The sequence below is a fragment of the Pyrus communis genome, chromosome 16, assembly GCF_041283825.1.
Source record: "Pyrus communis isolate YQ-2024b chromosome 16, ASM4128382v1, whole genome shotgun sequence".
NCBI lineage: Eukaryota > Viridiplantae > Streptophyta > Magnoliopsida > Rosales > Rosaceae > Pyrus > Pyrus communis.
The window spans coordinates 3,374,745-3,395,576 of NC_142580.1; the positions used below are offsets into that span (position 1 = coordinate 3,374,745).

The 20,832-nt window shown below is 34.9% G+C and overlaps 3 protein-coding genes across 5 annotated transcripts; all 3 read right to left on the minus strand.

The window, feature by feature from the left end:
- Nucleotides 1–821: 821 nt before the first annotated feature.
- On the minus strand, nt 822–2,102 carry LOC137732453 (uncharacterized). Its single transcript, XM_068471762.2, has 2 exons — nt 1,653–2,102; nt 822–1,353 (listed from the first exon to the last, which is right to left on the minus strand). Exons 1-2 carry the CDS (start codon nt 2,011–2,013, stop codon nt 956–958), a joined length of 759 nt encoding a protein of 252 aa, XP_068327863.1. The 5' UTR covers nt 2,014–2,102; the 3' UTR covers nt 822–955.
- A 5,906-nt stretch (nt 2,103–8,008) lies between these two features.
- Nucleotides 8,009–11,676, minus strand: LOC137732456 (agamous-like MADS-box protein AP1). Of its 3 annotated transcripts, none has more exons than XM_068471766.2 (7): nt 11,231–11,676; nt 9,590–9,668; nt 9,324–9,488; nt 9,165–9,206; nt 8,985–9,026; nt 8,733–8,839; nt 8,009–8,278 (listed from the first exon to the last, which is right to left on the minus strand). In XM_068471766.2, the coding sequence occupies exons 1-7, from the start codon at nt 11,413–11,415 to the stop codon at nt 8,179–8,181; spliced, it is 720 nt and encodes a 239-aa protein (XP_068327867.1). In that variant the 5' UTR covers nt 11,416–11,676; the 3' UTR covers nt 8,009–8,178. The 3 variants fall into 3 exon arrangements, with proteins under 3 accessions (XP_068327867.1, XP_068327868.1, XP_088543564.1); XM_068471767.2 differs by having other exon boundaries at nt 8,716–8,839; nt 11,231–11,649; XM_088687438.1 differs by having other exon boundaries at nt 9,915–11,520.
- A 1,983-nt stretch (nt 11,677–13,659) lies between these two features.
- On the minus strand, nt 13,660–19,656 carry LOC137732457 (agamous-like MADS-box protein MADS2). Its single transcript, XM_088687439.1, has 9 exons — nt 19,524–19,656; nt 19,154–19,349; nt 15,777–15,855; nt 15,472–15,533; nt 15,210–15,309; nt 15,072–15,113; nt 14,923–14,964; nt 14,181–14,290; nt 13,660–14,042 (listed from the first exon to the last, which is right to left on the minus strand). Exons 2-9 carry the CDS (start codon nt 19,336–19,338, stop codon nt 13,949–13,951), a joined length of 714 nt encoding a protein of 237 aa, XP_088543565.1. The 5' UTR covers nt 19,339–19,349; nt 19,524–19,656; the 3' UTR covers nt 13,660–13,948.
- Between the last annotated feature and the right edge of the window lie 1,176 nt (nt 19,657–20,832).

Here is a 20,832-nt window from a genome sequence, read left to right on the forward strand (position 1 = left end):
GTAGTACCAAAAACATATTGACTAAGTTCACCAGATTAATATATAGATAATTTGAATTTTCTCTATATGGTGGTTTCCAATATAAAATAAGCTTGCAAGGGAAGGTATATGAATCAGAAGAGTTATTTCATGTTTCCATGTTGGAATTGTAGATGGAAGATGGAAAGTATACAGAAATCGCTCCTAAACCCTGACAAAGCTTTGAGAAGGCGCAGCAGATGAAGGGCCCTGTGTCTTAGAACTGACCTGCAGCATATATTTCAGGTCTATATCGGACTGAAATAAGTGGCATCTCTTCAAAGAAAAGATATAGGGCCTATCAGCAAGCTTCTTTAATTTATGCCCTTTTCCATTTTCTAAGCATGACCGCCTGCTCGGGCTTTACCAGAGGGCAACCATTCTTTGTCCTTCCATGCATATCATCTTTTTCTTTTTCCCATATATATATATATATATATATATATATATATGTATGTATGTATGTATGTATATATGTGCAAACTATCTGATCATAATCATACTTACACCCATATAATTTGAAGATTTGAAAACATCCATTGCAATACTATTGATTATTTCCGTCAACTTCGTCAATTTTTCTAATAAATACGAATGTAAAATAAGAAATTTCGTCGCCTTCTAGATCCCATGTATGTCACCAATCATGTCCTAACTAAGGGAATATGTCCCAAAGATGCTTTAGTGTGAGGTTAGCTAGGCCTTTAGGTCCTTTACTGATACTAGAGGTATGAAACTTAATAAAAGGAGTCGGGGGACTCCACTGTCTCTCCAAAGCAATAACAGACTATTGGCCAGAATAATTGCAGTAACACTTTTTTCATTCACAACCACCCTTTTATTTACAAACAGACGCAGAAACAATCATAATTTGCATGCAGTGAGATTAGACTATCATATATATATATGCTCTTGTCTTGGACTCTTAATGACTTAATTAGGCCAATAGCCAGAAATCTTTCTGGCGCTTTGTAGTAATCAAATACCCTCCAACCTTCCTGCTTTTCCTCCTCACAGCAACTGCCATGCAACTGGCATTTTGTATACAGTACTCCACCACACCGCCGCTGCCGCCGCCGACCCGGTTGCCGGCCCACATCATCAGCAGATGCCATGTAGTAGACTTCTTTTTCTGCCCCAGAACAAGCAGTCCCACTTCTTGTTTCTTTGCCTCTTCCAGTATTGTTGGACCTTTCTCCTTATTCCCTTCCACCACCACTGCAACCTCAATTTCTACCTCTGGTCTCTTCAACTGACACATGTTCCTCAAAGAGTGGACAAGTGCATAAGCCCTTGGAGATGGAGCTCTCTCCTTGCTGGCCTCCTCACCTTTAGCTGTAATAAAATAAGTAAGACATTATCATAAATTTTACATAATTTGTGTGTTTCTTACAAAAGTAATCTTAAATCGGGCCTTAAGTCATATATACTTTACTCAAAATATCAAATTAGAGTTCCATAAAAGGGAATTGTTATTAAAACGTCAAAATAGTCATTATGCACCTGTTTGCATTAAAAATGAAAAACAAACGAGCAAAAGACGACGAGTACAAAAATACTATTTTAGAGTACTAATTAATAACAATTCTTTATGAAAACCGACAAATTAATAAAACAAAAATAAAATGTCCAACCTTGTTTTGAGTTTGAAGATTTGGTGACATGAAGCAGCACAATTTTATCCTGGCTTTGCACAGTGTGAGAGAGAGCCCATTGGATGGCTGCTTTGGCTTCAAGGCTGGAATCAACCACAATCATGATTTTCCGAGCTATTATCAACCCAGCTTTTTTAGGGTTCTCATCACCACCACCACCAGCTGCTTTCACTTTCTCTTCTTCTCCAACATTCCCAGAATCCTCAAATTTTCCATCACTACTTTTTTTAGCGACATCTGAAACATCTGGCTTGGACTGTATCGGTGGTGAACGAACCCTCACGTGTGGCCTAATCCTGTTTAGGCAGAAATTAGGCAATTTTGTGCCTATTTTCCCCATTTTTCCTGAGATGAAACTCAATGGCTTTGAGATGCCTATAATTCTTATATATATAAAGAGGACTGAAGCTGAACAAATTTCTAGATGTTGGTCTGGGGGCCATGGTGTTAATTTTATTTCTGCTTTGCGTTTGCTTTATTAGTCTTTTTATTTTTTTTTATTTTTATTTTTTGCCGTGTAATCATGTTTGTTCGTTGTTTCTTCTTTTTTTACCCCCTTTGTGGGTGCTATTTCTGAACGTGCTTCTCATGAAGCTGTAGGGCCATGCAAGGCTATGTGGCATGTTAGGGTAATCAATTTATTTTTCAAAGCAAAATAAAAAATACTATAAAAAAATAACAATATATTGCTCACATATCGACAATTTTAGTAACAAATAATATATCATGATGAATATTTATTTCTTTAATTCATATAAATGATTAAACAACGTCTGATTTGATTGATTTTTTGTAGATGAATAAATATCACTATAGAATATTTTTTGTAGATAAATATCAAGAACTCTACTGTGTTAGGTGAGATGTTGTTTATATAATTTTTGTGGGGTTTAATTTTCATTTTTGTATTCCTAGTAGTGCTGGCATCCTCTTAGAGCAATTATTAATGTAAGATATATCGAAATTCAGATAAGAAAATTATAACTTTGTGCAGAAAGGCTTTTAGTTATGCATTATGTATCTGCATAAACAACTAGCGTGGCTCAAACGCAACCAAAATCATCATTGTGAGAGAAATCAAATTTTACACACAAATCCAATAATTTTTCACGCATTAAAAAAGGTTTATAAATCATTGAGCATGAAAGCTCAACTGCAGTTCATACTTTAGCATAAAATTTTCAGAAATTACAGTGGGATTTCTTGAGGTTGGTCTATATTTGATGCTGACTATAATTACATGCATGTATGGATAGAACTATATGACTCATGAATCATGATGATTAATAACAGGTTTTATAATTTTCGGCTAACTGTAGAAAAAATTGCACTGGTTAGAAGTTTTGGTTACAGCGAGATCATGCTCAATACGTAATGCATATCGAGCTACGACATGATAAAACAAGTTAATGGTTGTGCTTGAAAACAAATTTTGTTTGTTAAAGTGCTAAATCTTTCATTAATTAGGATGCTAAACCACTTTACAGAAAGAAAGGACGTGCCAACCTCCATTTTGACTTCCAATCTCAAAACAGCCAAACAGTACAGACTTGTGAAAGAAAAAGGGTTTTCTGCATGTCTTATCAAAGAAAAGTGGCCAAACATAATCCTGTTTAAGGCAATTAAGCGAGTAATGTTGACTTGTCACTTCACAAATTTGTTGATTCAACTTTGAGTAGGTTAAAGCTCCGATTAGTTCACATTTGTCGACATTTTTCAACAACGATAACGTGTTACGTAGTATTACAAATTTACAGTCACATAAAAGTTTCTCATCACAGGAGTTTCAGTCATCACACAAAATATGGTATTTTATGGTCACTGAACTGTTGTAAAACACGCGTCTCCTTCCTATTTCTTGACTAATTTTGTGACATTTGTCTTGGCACTTAATCGGAATTAACACTGTTAAGTTCCATTATAACATAACAGAAAAGGAAAATAATAATCTTATTAGATCCTCTATGCAAATTGACCGCACCAACGACGATTTTGATTTAGATGGTTTGTCCGCCAATTGCGAGCGCACGCCACCAAGACCGCCCACCCTGCTGATCTCTTTCAATCTCAACATGTGGGTTTGCATCACTAGCAATCTTCGCATTATTGTTAATCTCTTTCTCGAAAACTTTGGAAAGATTGGAAAACTTTGGATTCAGATCTGAAGTTGCAATTGCCTAAAATTGTAGAATTTGAGTCTCTAAGACTCTAATGATATCCATCATTTTTTAAGGTAAACAATAATAGTGAAAATTGGTGTTGTACTAGAATCAACCTGGGACCGCAGCAATGAACGGAGGAAGAAGCGTTCGCTGAAATGTATACAGAAGCCGATAGAATGATGGGATTATCATTATTTTTTATTTCAGTTATGTTTTAATGGGCTTAACAGTGTTAATTCTCTATTAAATTTCAAGACAGGTGTCACAAAATTAACGAGACATGCATGGAGAAGACATGTATTTTGGGGGAAACGCATCTTCGCCGGATCATTTTCCTAGAAATCTTAGGTATTATGTAATCGTGATCGTTCATCGTATATCGTGCGATCAGAAATTATTTCTAAATTTAAATTTTAAAATTAAATATCAATAGTACCTAACGAAAACTGACCGCATGATATACGATCAACAATCATGCTCACAAGATCCCAACAAAAAAGAATTCGACGAGAATCCTTTTCCGTATTTTGGGGACATCATCCTCTTGGTAGTTCTCTCACACACATTTTTTTTACAAGTAAACGGTTAAAATTTAATTTGGTAATTCTCTTGCACACATTTTTTTTTTTGCAAGTAAACGGTTAAAATTTAATTAGATATTTAGATAAATCTCCACCATTCATTACTGTTGAATATTGAGCAGGAGAGAATAGCTCGTTATTCTTATCATGTGCCAATTCGGCCTGCCCTCAGTTGGTTGCGCCCATATCGTAACAGGCTTCAAAGTAGGTTGCAAAAACAGTTGGGCTTCAGCCTGAACCAAAAACCAAAGAGAGACTTGCATAGGAAGATTCGATGTCAGCAACCAAAGCCCACAAGAAATCTTACCTCTTTTGTTTTCTGAGTCTGTGACCTTTTTTTTTGGAACTTTAACAAAAAACTTTTAGTACTATTCATTTTAACCGAAAATTATATTTTTACATTAAAAAGTCAATTCTGGTACTATTCACTTTACTTTTTATTTTGTCATTATGGTTTAAACTCAAAGTTTTCAAGTCATTTTCTTTATTTTATTTATTTATTTTTCTGGTAAAAGAAAACTTTGACCTTTTAAGTCCTATTTTAAGCACAACTCTTTTTACCGCTTCTTTCATTTTTGTTTTTAGAAATAATAGCGTTAGTGAGGGGAATTTATCAATAATAGCAAAAAATTCACTTTTAATTTCAAAAATATCATTTTTTATAAAAACTTTCAATTGTATTTAAAATCTCATTTAAATAGACACAAATACACTTAATTAAAGTGGATAATGATCCAGCCAGAACTGCTGCATACAATTTGCATCAAAACTACGGAAGCAATTATTTTCAACTACAAAAGCAATTTGAATAAAAACTACATAAGCAATTATGTTAAAGTTACATTAGGTAATTTACATAATAACTACATTGCATAAACACTTGAGAAAAAATAAAAATGTACCCAAATACATACAGACCCATAGCAAAGAACCACAACTCAACGACATTTAAGTCTTATCTATTTCTCTCCCAAAAATCAACGAAACCAAAGAACCAAAAAAAGATACCGACAGAAATATGGAATAAATTAAAAAATAAAAAGAAAACGTAGATGAGGGAAAATGAAAAAAAATTAACCATCTACACTTACTGTCGTTTAGGGCTACAAAAGTCTCCACTAGCCGCGATGCCTCCACCATGGCTCCACTATTTCTTAGATTTTGCCGTCAGAAATTCATCTAATAGGTTTTGATTTTTTTAGTTTATTGGATTTTAAAGTTTTAGGGTATTTGTGTCTATTTAAGTGAAATTTTGAATATATTTGAAATTTTTTATAAAAACTGGCATTTTTGAAATTAGAGACTAATATTTGGCTATATTTGATAAATACTTATATTGTTAAATGTTAAGAGAGGAACTCTTTAGAGATTGAATCACATCAAAATACATAAATATTATTGTTTTCTACCGCAACGCTTTTTTAATGTTGTTTTCTGTTTGGTTATGTGGAATTTTTTAATTGTGGACAGAGAGTGAAGCCTGTCTTATAGTCTTTAAACTCTCACTCATTCAATACTATATTCCTTTTAAATAAATTAGGTGATTTTTTTTAGAACAATTTAATCTTTCAATGGCGTTTCTTTTCTACTTTTTTTGCCTCTTAAATATTTAATATTTGATTTCCTAAGTTTTGTGGCGTTTTCTTTTCTCTACTTTTATTGTTGCAATCATCATCTTGATATGATTTTTTTTCCCTTTTTTGTAATGATCAATGCAGGCTGGGGACTGGTTAAGCTGATTCAAAAACTGAAGGCGTGGCATAGGTTCTGATTGTTCTTGCTCCAAATCAGAAGATCCTATAGAAAAAAACGTTGACAATGCCAATATAGTGATGTGGGCTTCATTCATAACTTGTACAACAAAGTTTATTACTTTCCGTAATTCGTTAATTCTATCGGCCTCCTTGCGACTTGCAACTTGTTGGCTTTATGGTATAATCAAACATTCAAAGGTCTTAATAAGTTCAATTGACATCTTAATATTTCTGAGTTTCTATGCGTCTTATGATTTATCTCGGTTGAATCCATTGAATCAAGTAATGAAATCTGATAATCATCTAATTAATATCTATTTTTAGATTGAGAAATAGAGACCACCAATCAGCAATTGGAGAAGAGATTATTCATCAATTCATCTAATTAGGTTGCAGAAGCATCTTCAATACCCAATGGGGCACCTCAGATTGCACAATCTGGCACTACTACTGTTCAAGTCCAAGTTGTCCAGCCCCCTCCACGCAAGAGGGACTAAATGAAGGGTTAATATTTAATAAATCAAAACCCTAACGAGTCCTTAAAGAAGTCATCATCTGGAAAAGAAGCCACAGGACTTACTTATATCTATGATTTCTTAGAATGTGACGACGAATGTCCCACATGCTTGGAAGATGATAATTAATTCAGTGAAATCTGGTTCCTTGTGGCAGAATATTAGTGAAATATATGTGTTTAGCCTTTTATTATCTGACTTTAGGATATAATTATCTATGCTGAGGGTTCCTCTATTTTTTGTAACGACTGCAGAATACACAACTGAGAATCTAAAGACAACCATGGAGTGTTCTCACCATTACCACCTTTCTTGTATTTCTGAATGGATGGAGAGAAGCTCAACCTGCCCAATTTGCACGTTAAGAGTAACCCTAATTCAGAAAGTGCCTAATATAGGGTAGTGGTAGAATCTCTTTGGTCCATAACTTGCCCAAGTGAAAATTATTGTCCAAAACATACCTAAAATATTTGGATTTTGAAACTTCTTCCAACTAAATTTAATCCAATCGGCAAACTTTGTGTTGCATCAGACCGTCGAAAAATTGATTTTCTAGGTGATGATATTTAGTGAAACGTCTTGAGACTCAACAGAAAAGTAGAGCCTTTTTTGGTCACCCAATCATGTAGATGCATATTGAAAGGCTGGTCACCGTTGTGTGTTAGATTCTTTTATTTATATATGCTCCTTGAACTAATCCCTTGTTCGATTCCTTTTGTGCAATTCTTTCTTCTTGAAAGAGTGAGGCTGTAAGTATTCTATAAGTTTCCGGCTTAAAGTATTTGTCCAATTGAGCAATGAGTTATTACATCAGTTACTGTTTCTCATGAATCTTGTTGTTTATTTTTCCTTTCATGTGCATACTTACATTACATGTATCTTAATCAAGCATTAAACTCCGAAACCCTAAACGAAAAAAGAAAAATCCTAAATTCTTCCGAAGTCACCTCAGTTATAGATACCAAAATCCTAATTTAATAAATGCTTTTTATCCAAAATAATTTATCAGATTGGCATAACTCCTCACTTTGGTCACTGAGATTTAAAATCGATAGAATTAGTTCCAGAGATTGTCTACCATCAATCATTTTGGTCATTCGTGACAAATTTCTATTAAATTGAAGAAACCATCCGTTCAAATGAAGGAATTGATTTGACAAAAATATCTTTAATTTAATGGAGATTTCTCAGAGAAGAGACAAATAGATAAGAGTTTAGCTCGCACATAGAGTTTGAAATCGATACAGACAGAGAGTTTAGTTCACACATTTACTCAATATTTCTCAGGTTTTTGGCATGAATATAAATAGATTTACAGAACACTTTAAAAGTTCAATTCCTCATATATTGATGGCTGCAACATACCTAAAGCAGTACGTTCAGGGTTGGTCCAAATTTACCAAGAAACCAGAAATTTAATACAGAAATAGCACACATATGTAGTTTTGTTTTCTTTCCATTTAATTCTTCCACCTTTTTCTACCGATTGATCATCAAGCAGCAAAGCATCCGAGATGGCATTCATATAATGGTTCCAGAGTCAGGTCCAGCTGGTTCCTCCTCACTTGAAGGAATTCATCTTGCTGCGTCCCCCTGCATATCATATCGTATGCATTGCATAAAAACAAGTTAATTAGGGTTGATACCAAGTTAATTAACTTTCTTAACTGATTCATCAATACTGCTTCGTAAAACATATTTTATATAACAATATTAACATACTAAGAGCATCTCCCTTATGTGTAGCATTCATACATCTCTTATTGGCTGAAAGCTCTCCAATAATTTAGTGAGGATTTAATACTCATCTTGACCTGCAGATTTAAATTACATTTTTTTTTTTACAAGATGAAATTTACATCTTCCATTTAGAGCAAAAACCACATTTCGATTTCCCAAAAATGTAAATGGAATGTAAATGTGATTTTTACATCTCAAAATTGCATCTTTCCATTGGAATTGCTCTGCTAATAAATAAATGAAAACTTTAAAAAGACAAATTAACAGGCCCCTAGAATTAAGAATTTTACGTGGGAAGAATAATCACCCATTGTTTAGACATGGAAGTGGCTGTGGAAGCAGGTCAAGGCCATGGTTCTGCTGCTCCCAGTTTTGAACCTGGGGCTGAGCTGCAGCCTTCTCCTTCTCCTTTATCTATTTCCAAAATTTATATGAATTAAAAACAGAAAAACGAAAAGAAAAATTATCACGTCAAAAACCATCCAAGTTAAAGCCAAATATAAGCCCCAGACCACACCCTAGCTGACTCAGTGATAAAATAGTACAAGCATATTATTACCTTCTTTGCTAGCAAGTTATTTTCCTCCTGTATCGCCTTTCTCTGTCACAACGCACAAGATCAAAAACATTTGAATGAGCTACCGAACATATATCATCCACAGTACCCTTTCTCTTTCTCTCGCAGTCTAAACGTATTTACAACAGAAAAAAGAAAAAAAAATGCTATAGGTGCCCTTACCTTTCTCTGAAGCTCAGAGATGGATTCATGCATGAGTTGGTTCTGAAAGAAATTAAGAGAATACTTTAGTGTCATCAAACTCAAAATTAGTCTAGTGTAAGTACAAATGCACAATTAATAGAGAGCGATTCTCATTAGTTGGCATATGTGAGTACGTACTTTTCTTAATCGAATTTGTTTAAGAGCGGTGTCAAGCTGTTGCTCCAAATTTTGGATTTCCTTGAGATTCAAGGAATCCAGGTCTTCTCCTAAATAGTGCCTATGGTTTCTTTGCAAAACCTCAACCTTAGCCTTTAGTCTGGAATATTCAAAGGTCCAGTTACCCTGCGCTTCATGAAATTTTTCGAGTAATTAGTTATAACACTATCAAAATAAGGCGTAGCAGTTAATTAGTATTCGGAGATTGATGGCATGGCATGGCAAACCTGTGACTCAAAATCTGGTTCGACTAGCTGTCTTTCGGCGTAAGAGTATCTTTCATAGCGTTCGAGGATTTGCTCCATGCTGTACATGCATGATCAGCAATATCAAACATATGAAAAGTAGTAAATAGTATCTAGATAGAAGAATGCAATCTGCTCCTCTATCAAAAAAAAAACCACATCTTAATGAATTGATTGATTAATAATTTGATTGAAGTTATGAAACACTTTGAATGGAGTATATTCATATGATTAAGAAAATTAATCATGATCATCATCACATGAAATAATGTTGATTAAATTACAATCAATGCCGGGCAGTACAAACCTTGGAGTTGCAATAGTCTTGCACTTTTTATTCTTGTTTTCGGTTTACAGTCGAGCAAGCAACTCGCATGCATGTCATCTCTAACAGGTTCCTATACTACTACAGATGTGAGTGCGTGTGCGTATGTAAATATAATCAACTTGGAGACTGTTAATAACTTAATATATAGCTATATGTACATAATTAGCAAAGATACTGTTATGTATAGGACAAGTTAACCTATGTGATGGTCGCCTAGCTTCAAATAATTTGAGCTTCTGTTGAAGACTGTATTATTTAAATAAATATCTGAGATTTACTACACCAGGATTCTTGTTTTCTGGGTTTTCCTTTCATTTCACTTCAGATATTCTATAATTAAACCACAATATTCAAACTATATTATGTACTTGGTCTGTGCCATCGCCTTCGCTTTCTCTCAGGGGTATTATATATTATATATGTTAGTGGATATTCTCCTGCAGGGATTCTACTTGCTGCTGCTTGCACTCCTCGTTTGATGTTTTTACTTTTGCTGACAAAATTTTTTCTGCTTACTCATTACCATATATTCTAGAATCCATTAATTTAATTTAATATCACTAACAAAGATCAGAATTAGTAGTGATATATTATACTATAGCAAATCGCTCCTTAATCAAGCAGGTAAGTTTAATCTCTTCACAATTATTAGGTTCAATTTAGTACGAAAAACTATCAAATAAGTACCGATCAACATGTTTCTTTTGTCAGACGCAACCATTAAATTTTAGACACGAGTAATTTTTCCAAAAAAAGAAAAGCACAAGAGAAGTACGCCTAGCTATTTTATAATTACAAAATACTTTATATCAAATCAGCACCGCTTTCATCGATCTTCTAATTACCTTGCAGGAACGACATCTCAGTTGACCAGCATCAGATTATGACAAATTAACAACTCCAGTTACTTCATCTACAGTCAAATTATAGTTAACAGAGTTCTACCTTAGCACAACTCAGGGTTAACCATGGACCAAATTATAAGATCACATGTGTATAGTACAACCCTAATTACAAGTTTGTAGTAAAAGAAAACAAAACAAAAATATGCGAAAACAGAAAACAAAACAGACTAACAAAGCAAGGTGTATGAATTTTTTTTAGCTAGGTTTAACTCGATCTCTCAAGCAACGTTTCTAAATCCTTTTACTTTCTTATAGATACAAATTTCTCGCGTACCTTCGAAATTTTCGGAAAATAAAAATTAGTTTTTTTTTCTTTGGTGGAAATTTTAGCTTGGTTTTAGTAAATAAAATTCGAGAGGAGGAGATATAATGAATTAAGAAATCGTATACCATGAATCTGTGGCGTACTCAAAGAGCTTGCCCTTGTTGGAGAAGACAATCAAAGCAACCTGAGCATCACACAAGACAGAGATCTCATGAGCCTTTTTCAGCAGCCCAGTTCTTCTTTTGGAGAAAGTCACCTGCCTGTTGATCTTGTTCTCTATGCGCTTTAGCTGAACTCTACCTCTCCCCATGATTAAATACTTATGGACTCTCAGTTGCCACTCAACTCTTTCAACTGCTTGTTCTCTGATTTTCTTTCTCAAAAAACCCAAACAACCAAAAAAGAAAGACAACCCAGAAACTGAAATACTAAGCTGTGCTATTTATATGCAAAAAGAAAGAAATACAGTTATAAATTAATGGATTTCTTCTTCTAGCCAAATATCTGAACGTGTCTGAGAAAGTGTATGTGCTAGTAGCTGTCTGTACACACATTTGATTTGATGATAGATAAAGCGGTTTTGTGAATACAAGTGGTTTTGGGAAAACCGGTGGGATTTCTAAGGAAGTGTTGTCGATTTCTGATTGGTTGAGGTACACTATGTAGTCGTTTTCTCTCTTTCCAACAGGGCTAGTAATTGGAACCACAATTTTATTTTTCTTTCACACTGGTGCAGATCGCTACTTACTGGCTTCTATTCGGACTCAAAGAGTCTCAGGCATGCATTGTACGGACGGCCTTCAGCATTACCATTGCCTTATTGCTTGACGCGTAACCAGTGAACGTACGTACGCACAGTGCCACATTTTATCCAGTGAAAATTACTGTGATTCAACCCCATTATCTAGGGCTAAATTTATTATTTAATAATCTATGGTTAAAATTTTAAACCAAAACGATTGGAGCAGAAAAACCGTTTCTAGGTTAAAACCTAAATTTAATGGGCTAAATATTTTTAGATTTTAGGTCAGGGTTGGAGATGGTCTTAGTACATGGGAGGTTGAAAAATTGTTTGTTTTTGGCCAGAGGAATTATACTGCTCGTTGGTGTCCCACATTTCAACAATGTGTTCATGATCTTTGTCCAAAAAAAAAAACAATGTGTTCATGATCAGTTTGACACGAAGACAATATTTAGTTGTTGATCTCTATCTCCTTTACGGTTTATATTATTCAAGATATTGATATACACTGTTATAGTCTCTTATGAACTGAAAATAATTAAGCTAACTCATTTTTCCTACATAAAATGAGGAGGGGATCATTTGGTTACCATATTGTTAGTAAAATATATGTATTCATGTCATGTTAACATCGTGTTATATATATATATATATGAATAATAAAGAGCTGAAGGAAGTTGAGACTATTTTTGTTATTTTTGTTAGAAGTGTTTTTATTAAAAACATGTATAATATTATTATAAAAAAAATCCTAGTGCGGAAGAATGATATGTTTTTGTCTAGAAAAAACTTTTATAACCTACAAATATTAACGTTTTCCTTCAAATGTAATAAAAAATAAATAAAAAGATACGTTTTTTATTGTCAGAAAGGACTTTTAGCCATTTTAAAAGCAATTTTAGATTCTCAATTAAGTTTTAGTTAATTATTTGTTTAGTAATCTCAAACAGATTTTAAGATGTGCCGTCTCTTTCTAAGTGATCATCACTTCGCTTTTAACATTTATCTTATCTTATTTTCTTACGTAGTTCATCTAGCATGACTATCTCGACCCACAAAAAAAAATAAAAAATAAAAAATCTAGAATAATTATATGGGGTTCAAAATTGTTTCCCTAACCAAAGCATAATAGGGAGGACGCACCAACCGGGCATCCATTAGTAGTAATAGAGTTGTAATTGAATGATTCAATTGGACCCCAACCACCCTGCAAATTGAAAAGAGTCCGCCGTTTATGGCCATGTCATAACCACCAACTATAAGTATGGCTTTACATCTTCGCCGTCCTCCACCACAATTCTGAAACCCATCACGATCTCTCATCAAATTTTAAACATCCTTTTACATCTCTTGGACACCCCAACAGTGAGTTATGCTCTTTCTTTTCATCGTCTTCATCTTTGTCCAAACACAAGATCATACATATTTAGATTTTGTTGTTTACTACTTGGAAATAACTTCTTTTTTTCTTTTTTTTTTAAGATTCAGCAATTTATTATGTGCATGATCTCATAGTAGTAGACAAGTTTATATATTTATATTATATAATATATCCCCCAATTTAGTACAATTGAGTAATTTTCACCATCCCCTTCATCCATGCCACAAATAGGCAAAGACGGCATGACACACGCCGCAGCGATGATTAGATGTTGCCATGCGTTCGCTCATTTGGTAATACAAAGGAATTTTATAGGACACAACAATCGTGATGAATTACGGTAAGTGTTCAATTGTGTGATCAGCCTCACAAAAATCACACAAGCATTTCATACCCATTGGTAATAGGTAAAGTGAAAGGGCTAAAGGAAATTTTTAGGGCACAACTTTCCTGATGAACATTAGTAGGGCACAAGTGTTCAATTGTTTGATCTGTCTCACAAACACCACACAAGCGTTTTATACTACTCATTGGTAAAAGGTAAAATACAAATGAAATTTTTAGGGCACAACAGTCGTGATGAGTTCTTGTGCGTTAGTCTCACGAATGAATGAACCCTTCTATAACATTAAACGATATGAGGTAGCAAATTATTAATAAGTGAAACAACACATGATGTTCACCACTTTACTCTTTGATTGATGCATGATTCCTCTAAATTCAGAGCATCCAACCAGGGATGAATCCCCGACGACTTTGTTCCGAGGACGTTGCTACATTCACCTCATCATTTGTTACTGCTGGAGTACTGTAGCTGTAATAGTTAATGACCACTTTAGATGACAGCTAAAAAAATTAAGGCAACTGAATTTTATTAATTAACGTTGCCGAAAAATTTATACGCTTGACAAAAATCTCTATAGACAAAAATCACTATAAGATATATGGTTACCCGATCTGCAATGTATTGTTGAATTGCAAATGCCCAGGGAATCCCTCTAATTGAGCAGCCTGGTGATTGCTATTCCATGATCGTTGAAGGCCAGCAGTACTTTCTTCCAACTGCAGAACACGAAAATTTACACCCCAAATTGACCAAATCAGTTATCTGAAAAACTTATTAAATGGAATAATTAACAAGATTCAAGAATCCGTATGAAGAAACAGTTAGATAATAACGTACAGTTATTAAAAGAAAGGCCTCGATCGTTTGCTGTTAGCGATTGGATTGGAATGAATAATTACTATATTCAAGGCACATTGAAGGAAGGAATGAAAGATAGTGTCCAACTTGAAGATGGAATATGACTCGTGAAGTAAACTTATATATTTCAATCCCCAAAATGGTAGGATTAGAAAACATATGTCATTCATATCTAATCTCCTTATTACCCCTAATATGAAAAATCATTCACCTTTACTTTCAATATCCCTTGAGTTTTATAAGTTAACCAATCCATTTCAATCCTAAGAACCAAACGAGCGCAATAGTGCTTTGCATTACTATAGTTATACAACTAAGGATAGGAAATCTATATGATGAGGACTATATTAGATTTTGCCTTGAAATGTTGTAATCAATGAATAGCTAATTAAGATGTATTATACAGCATGATGAATTTCCATTGCATGAAAAACAAAAATGAATAATGGTCAAATAGCTGAGAATGCAGCAGTAGTTTGGTATTACGTACCTTCCTTCTCAGTCCAGTGTTTGCTTCCAGCAGCATTTCTTCCTGCACAATTAATTCTTAAAAGATTTGGTAACTTATATACACACATATATTATGTGTATACATACATACATATATATATATATATATGTTGTTTGCAAAATACTTACTTTCCTCTGAAGCTCAGAAATCTGAACATGCATAAATTGGGTCTGCGAACAAATGAAATGTAAATCGAGATTCTCTGTTAAGATTTCTTTTAACTAACTCCCCATCTTTTTCACGCTTATGGAACAAATTATGAATACCTTAGTGCACCTGATTTTCTTCAATGACATATCGAGTTGATTCTCAAGCTGCTGAAGCTCCTTCATGCCTAAATGAACCAAATCTTCCCCAAGAAGATGTCTAAAAACATGCCAAGTAAAAGTTTTCATGAGCAAAATCTTTGCATTTGTCATGCGATCATTAAACATACTGTCTAATTTTATCTACAAAAGTTCTAGTGCAAATGTATCGCTATATACATATATGTGTGTGTGCAATATATATCATCGATATACGTAATACCTCTGCGTGCGTTGTAGGGCCTCTACTTTCGTTTTTAGCTTCAAGTAGTCTTGGTATCTACTCTGCTTGTGAACATGCATGGCACAAGTTCACCTAATGTCAAAAATCCGTAGGGCAGGATTTTGTGAAAGAAATTCCATTACCAATAACATAAAACTTAAACCAACCCACGAATTTGTCCCTAACAGATTGAGAATAATTGAATAATGGATAATATAGGTTGCTTTACCCAACTTATGTCATTGCAGGTAATAGATGTATCCATCTTAATTAAAGCTAATTACAAATGAGAAACTATCGGTAACCTGTTCGTCCTCAGCAGATTGACTTGCTCCCAGTTCTCCATAAGTGCATCTTTGATACCTCTCAAGCGTCTTCGCCAAGCTGAAATGAAAGCAAAGCAACAATTATAGGACAGTGATCAGAATGCAAATTCAAAAGAGAAAAGAGCGCATGCATTTTGCACTGATTCAAATGCCAGTAGAGAAAAGCCCAAAAGCATGCAACAAAATCTGGGAGCAAGACATTTTAATTAATTTTGTAGTTCCAAGTTTTTTTAATCACAATTGATATTACTACTCTAAACCACATAAATAATAGGGAAACATTTAAACCAGGGACGCAGTGAGTTGAAGAGGAAGACATTTCCACCAATTCACAACCTTGGCAATTTTGTAGTTCCAAACTTAAGAACAAATTAAAGGGATCAAACGGCCATATGATTTAGGGATCAAACGGTCATATGATTTCAAATTTGAGTGATTTTGATATAGATGATCTTTAAGGGAAAACCTAAAAGATAGACGGTTATATCATAGAAATATATTATGGAGTTGACCCTAAGAAAGGGTGCCAAAAAATGTATGTCCCCCCATCCTAACCTCTGTGTGTGTGTGTGTGGGAATGCATATAAACGATCTTCAAATGTATACATTTGGATCCAGAAATGATTTCCAATTCGAATTATTTTATGTATGGATGAGCTTCAAATGAAGCTTAAGAAACTGAATAGTTTCAATAACTAAGTTTATACAGTGGAGAAGCCCATGTAGGAATGCAAATATTGATGCAAGGTGCGGCTACACCTATATATTTATTGAGATTGTCATAACTTCTCACTTTAGTCACTGAGATTTAAAACCAATAGAATTAGTCTCTGAGATTGTCCAACGTCAATCATTTTGGTCCTTATGTGAAAAATCTCTGTTAAACTGAAGAAACCACCAGTTCAATGAGAAGGGTTGATTTGACAAAAATACCCTTAATTTAACAGAGATTTTTCATAGAATGACTAAAATAATTGACAATTTGATTTTAAATCTGAGGGATCAAAATGAGGAGTTAAGCCAATCTTAAGGACCATTTTGGATAAATAACCTTAAATATAGCTGGAAATGTGGATTGCAAAGTATTTAATGAAGGTATTTGAAATATATTACAGGATCACTACAAAGACATAAACAGTAGATTTGCAAGATAGAGATTCTCGGCCTCCCTTCCAATAAAATCAGATAAGCTCTCCCTCTAACCACAAACCCTAACTTTGCCAACCTTTAGTCACCGGTCCCTTGCTTAGGCTTGGACCGGCGGCAACCCCTCCTACCTCCTTCTAGCATCCCCCTCTTCCTCGTCTTTTCACCCCTTGCTTCCTACCCCCCCCCCATCCTCTTGCTGCGACCCACACATTTTTTTCCTTTCTTTCCGTGCCCCCGACCCATTCCTCTCACTGCTTTCTCTTTTTTCTCTGTTCCTTGGTCTGCCCAACGCCTTTTCCCCTCACTCTTCTGTGCGCAACCCGTTTTCATGGCTTTGTTGTGATCCTCTGACCCACTTCCCCAATTTTATTGCCATACAGGGCTTCTCCCTTGTTTAGGGCTTAGATCTGCAATTTTGGGTTGGTCTTTAGGTTGTTTTTGTGGGTATTTGACTTGCTTTTTTAGGTTTTTTCCTTTTCTTACTTGGTTTGTGGCGGTCATGCCTACCAGAAGTTTTATTTATTCGAGTTCGTGTAGCTTCTGTTTCTTAGGTGAGGTTGCACATGGAGCGTTCCCGGCAGCGGCTTCCTGGGCACCCGCAGTGATGATGTGCATATTTGCTAGCAAAATTTTCTCTCGGTTGTTTGGACTTCCTGAGGGCTCTGCCCTTGGAACTACATTTACCATCCATGTCGTTGCCACTATTTCTTGCCATAACTGCGACCTACACCGTTACGAGGAATTTCTGGCGGCTCTTGGTGCTATCATGTTTTATGCAGGTTTTTAGTTGTGGTGGCGTTCCGACTACTTTTGTGGCTCTGGCTGGATCCCTTCCACCCCACCCTCTGAGTTTGTCTCGTCTACAGCTGGCCTCGCACACCTTCTAACATTTCTGCACGTGCCTCTTCCTCTGTTACCCATGCCTACTGCTAAATTCCAGTTGCATCTCCATTGTGGACATGTCACCTTGTTCTTTTGTTTTTTTAGTATAGTTTTTATTATTGGTATGTGTTGCTTCAGTAAGTGGTTTGTGTCGCTTCTGTAATTTTGTAGCCTTACTGTCTCACGATGGTTTTGGTGCTTGGTATGTCACGTCTTGTCTACGGGACATATCAATCTCGGGATTCCTCGTTCTAATGGTGTGATTTGTGTGATGGCCGTATAGGGGTTTAAAATTATTTGTAATTTGTGCCTATTACCTCCAGATCAAGAAATTGATCACTGGAGCATATGTACCCATCTGGCATCTTTGTAAGTGGATGGTTATGGTAATGAAATTCTATCGTTTCTGTCCACAAAAAAAAAAAAAAAAAAAAAAAAAAACAATAGATTTGCAAATGACCGCAAGTAGCTCTCAACCACAATGGTGGAGAGGAGAGTTGCCCTTGCATCACGACGTGGGTTCAAACCCCGTTGACTTTCTGATCTAACATCTGATCTAATAAATCTATCGTTTGACAAAAAAAAAAAAAAAAAATTTGCATATGACCCCCTCCTAATCATTGTATCCACTAATTTAAAGTCCCTCCATTTAGTTTTTTATAGTGCATTTCTAGTTATATTTAGCCTAACTTCCTACTCCTCGTCCGAACATAACCTTGAGGTATTATAATTATTGCCAATTATAGTTAAGACATACATTCAAATATGATTCTACACAACCAGTAGCTCTGATTATGATGTATGATAACATAAGATGTCTGAGTATTTGGCAAGAAATGAATTCCCTTAATAAGTTGAAGAGTACTTAAAGAATTTATAACCTAGATTACTATATATTGAGGTGAACAATTTTGAAGGATTATATTTAGCAATGGACTTGCACCAGTTAAATTTTTTTTACAAAAAATAAAAAATAAAATTGATCATATCCATCCTATCATATTTTTAGTTATTTAATTACGACCTTCTAAATTAAGTACTGATTTAAAGATATGATAATACATCTAACGAATTTTAGTGCAATTTTACAACAAGCCTTCCCCTATGATTGTATGAGTGAAAGTTAAATCTCATGAAAAATGAAGAACTCATCTCAAATTCGACAATGAAAAAGAGCATAAGCAAACAATTCCTCTATTAATTCACCCTTTCCCTCCCCAAATATGCATCCAAATCCACTAAAATTTAATTTCCAAGGAATATATTTCCCACATATATATTATATTATAATATATTGTATATATTCAGAAAATAGAGATATTTACCTAGGGCCGCTGGAGAACTCAGAGAGCTTTCCACGGGTGGAGAAGACGATGAGAGCAACCTCAGCATCACAAAGAACTGAGAGCTCGTACGCCTTCTTTAGCAGCCCTTTCCTTCTTTTTGCAAATGTTACCTGTCGATTTATCTTATTCTCGATCCTCTTCAGCTCCACCTTCCCTCTTCCCATTCTTCTTTCAACTGGTAATAATATTTAAAATATATTTCAGTAATATTTTATGTTTTGTGTATATATAAAATTATAGCTAGTATGGTACTAGGTTTTCCTTTTTAATATTCGCATTCTTTAGGGTAAGCTAAGTTAGGCTTTTGAGAGAGAGAGAGAGAGAGAGAGAGAACTTTTTGAGGAACTACCTTGTTGGGTGTTCCTTTAGCTCAACAGAGGAAAGAATCAAAGAATAAGCAGGAGTGTACTATGTCCTGTTGGATGTTATATATTTTCCCTTCTCATTCACGACCGATGGAGTGTTGCTTTCTTTCTTTTTTCAGTTTTCTTTTGGAAGATGAAGTACTAAGGTCATTCATAATTTAAATGTTTATTACATAAAAATGTGACAGCAATGTCTAGCTCCATCTTAGAAATTACCAACTTTAGGAGTTTTACGTGTCGGTGAGGAGAAATTTTGGAGTCTGGCATCCGGACCACGTGTTTGTGCGACCCCAGACACAATAAAGCCAACATACCCCACGCCTTGACAGTGAGGCTCACCACTACACCATGTAAAGATCTCACACCACCCTACCTCTGAGTCCCGGACAGAATAATTTCTCATGGATGAGAGAATGGCTTGGGAACCAGTCAAACCAAAGCTAACTCAAACTTCACCAAAAAACTTATCTACATAACCATCTCTTAAAATTCAACTCAAGTCACTTAGATCAATTTTTTGGTGAAGTTTGAGTTAGCTTTGGTTTGACTGGGTCCCAAGCCATTCTCTCATCCATGAGAAATTATTTCGTCCGAGACTCAGAGGTAGGGTGGTGTGAGAGGGGAGTGAGATCATTACATGGTGTAGTGGTCCAACTAAAACTCATCGGTGATATTGGTGGTGGACCTTTATGAGCCTTAGAAGTTTATCATGGTATTATAGCAGACTATTTTTCAATACGTCCTTGGCCCGATTTATTGAGCTCTAATTTTCCCTCCTTAAGTTCGGCTTTCGAAAAATTGCGCTAGCTCTATTTTAAAGATATTGAATGACTGGACATTGAAAAATTACGTTGGCTCTAGTCCTTAAATGATGACTGGTTTCTCGAAAAGTTTGGTTAACTCCAGCATAATGACTTGACCATTTCTCGATAGGGGAATTGGTTTCTCTTGTGATCCCATGTGGGGCCACTCGTGAGGGGTGTATTGAAGAATAAGATTTCACATCGTTCATATGACAAAATAATATACAAGTAATATATGAGAGTTTCTACCTCTAATATCACCGAGACCTTTTGTGATGTAACCCAACACATAGTAATAAATGATTAAGTTGAAATAATATCGGTGATATTGGTGATGAAATTGCATGGGTCTATAAAGTTTATCAGGTGTTCCATTTGTAAGAATGCTAAAACAATAATGGTACATATATATACACAAAATACTGGTACCTCAAAGAGTTTTTGTCACCGTTAACAAAACTAACGCCTCTTTATTCAATAAAAAAATGAA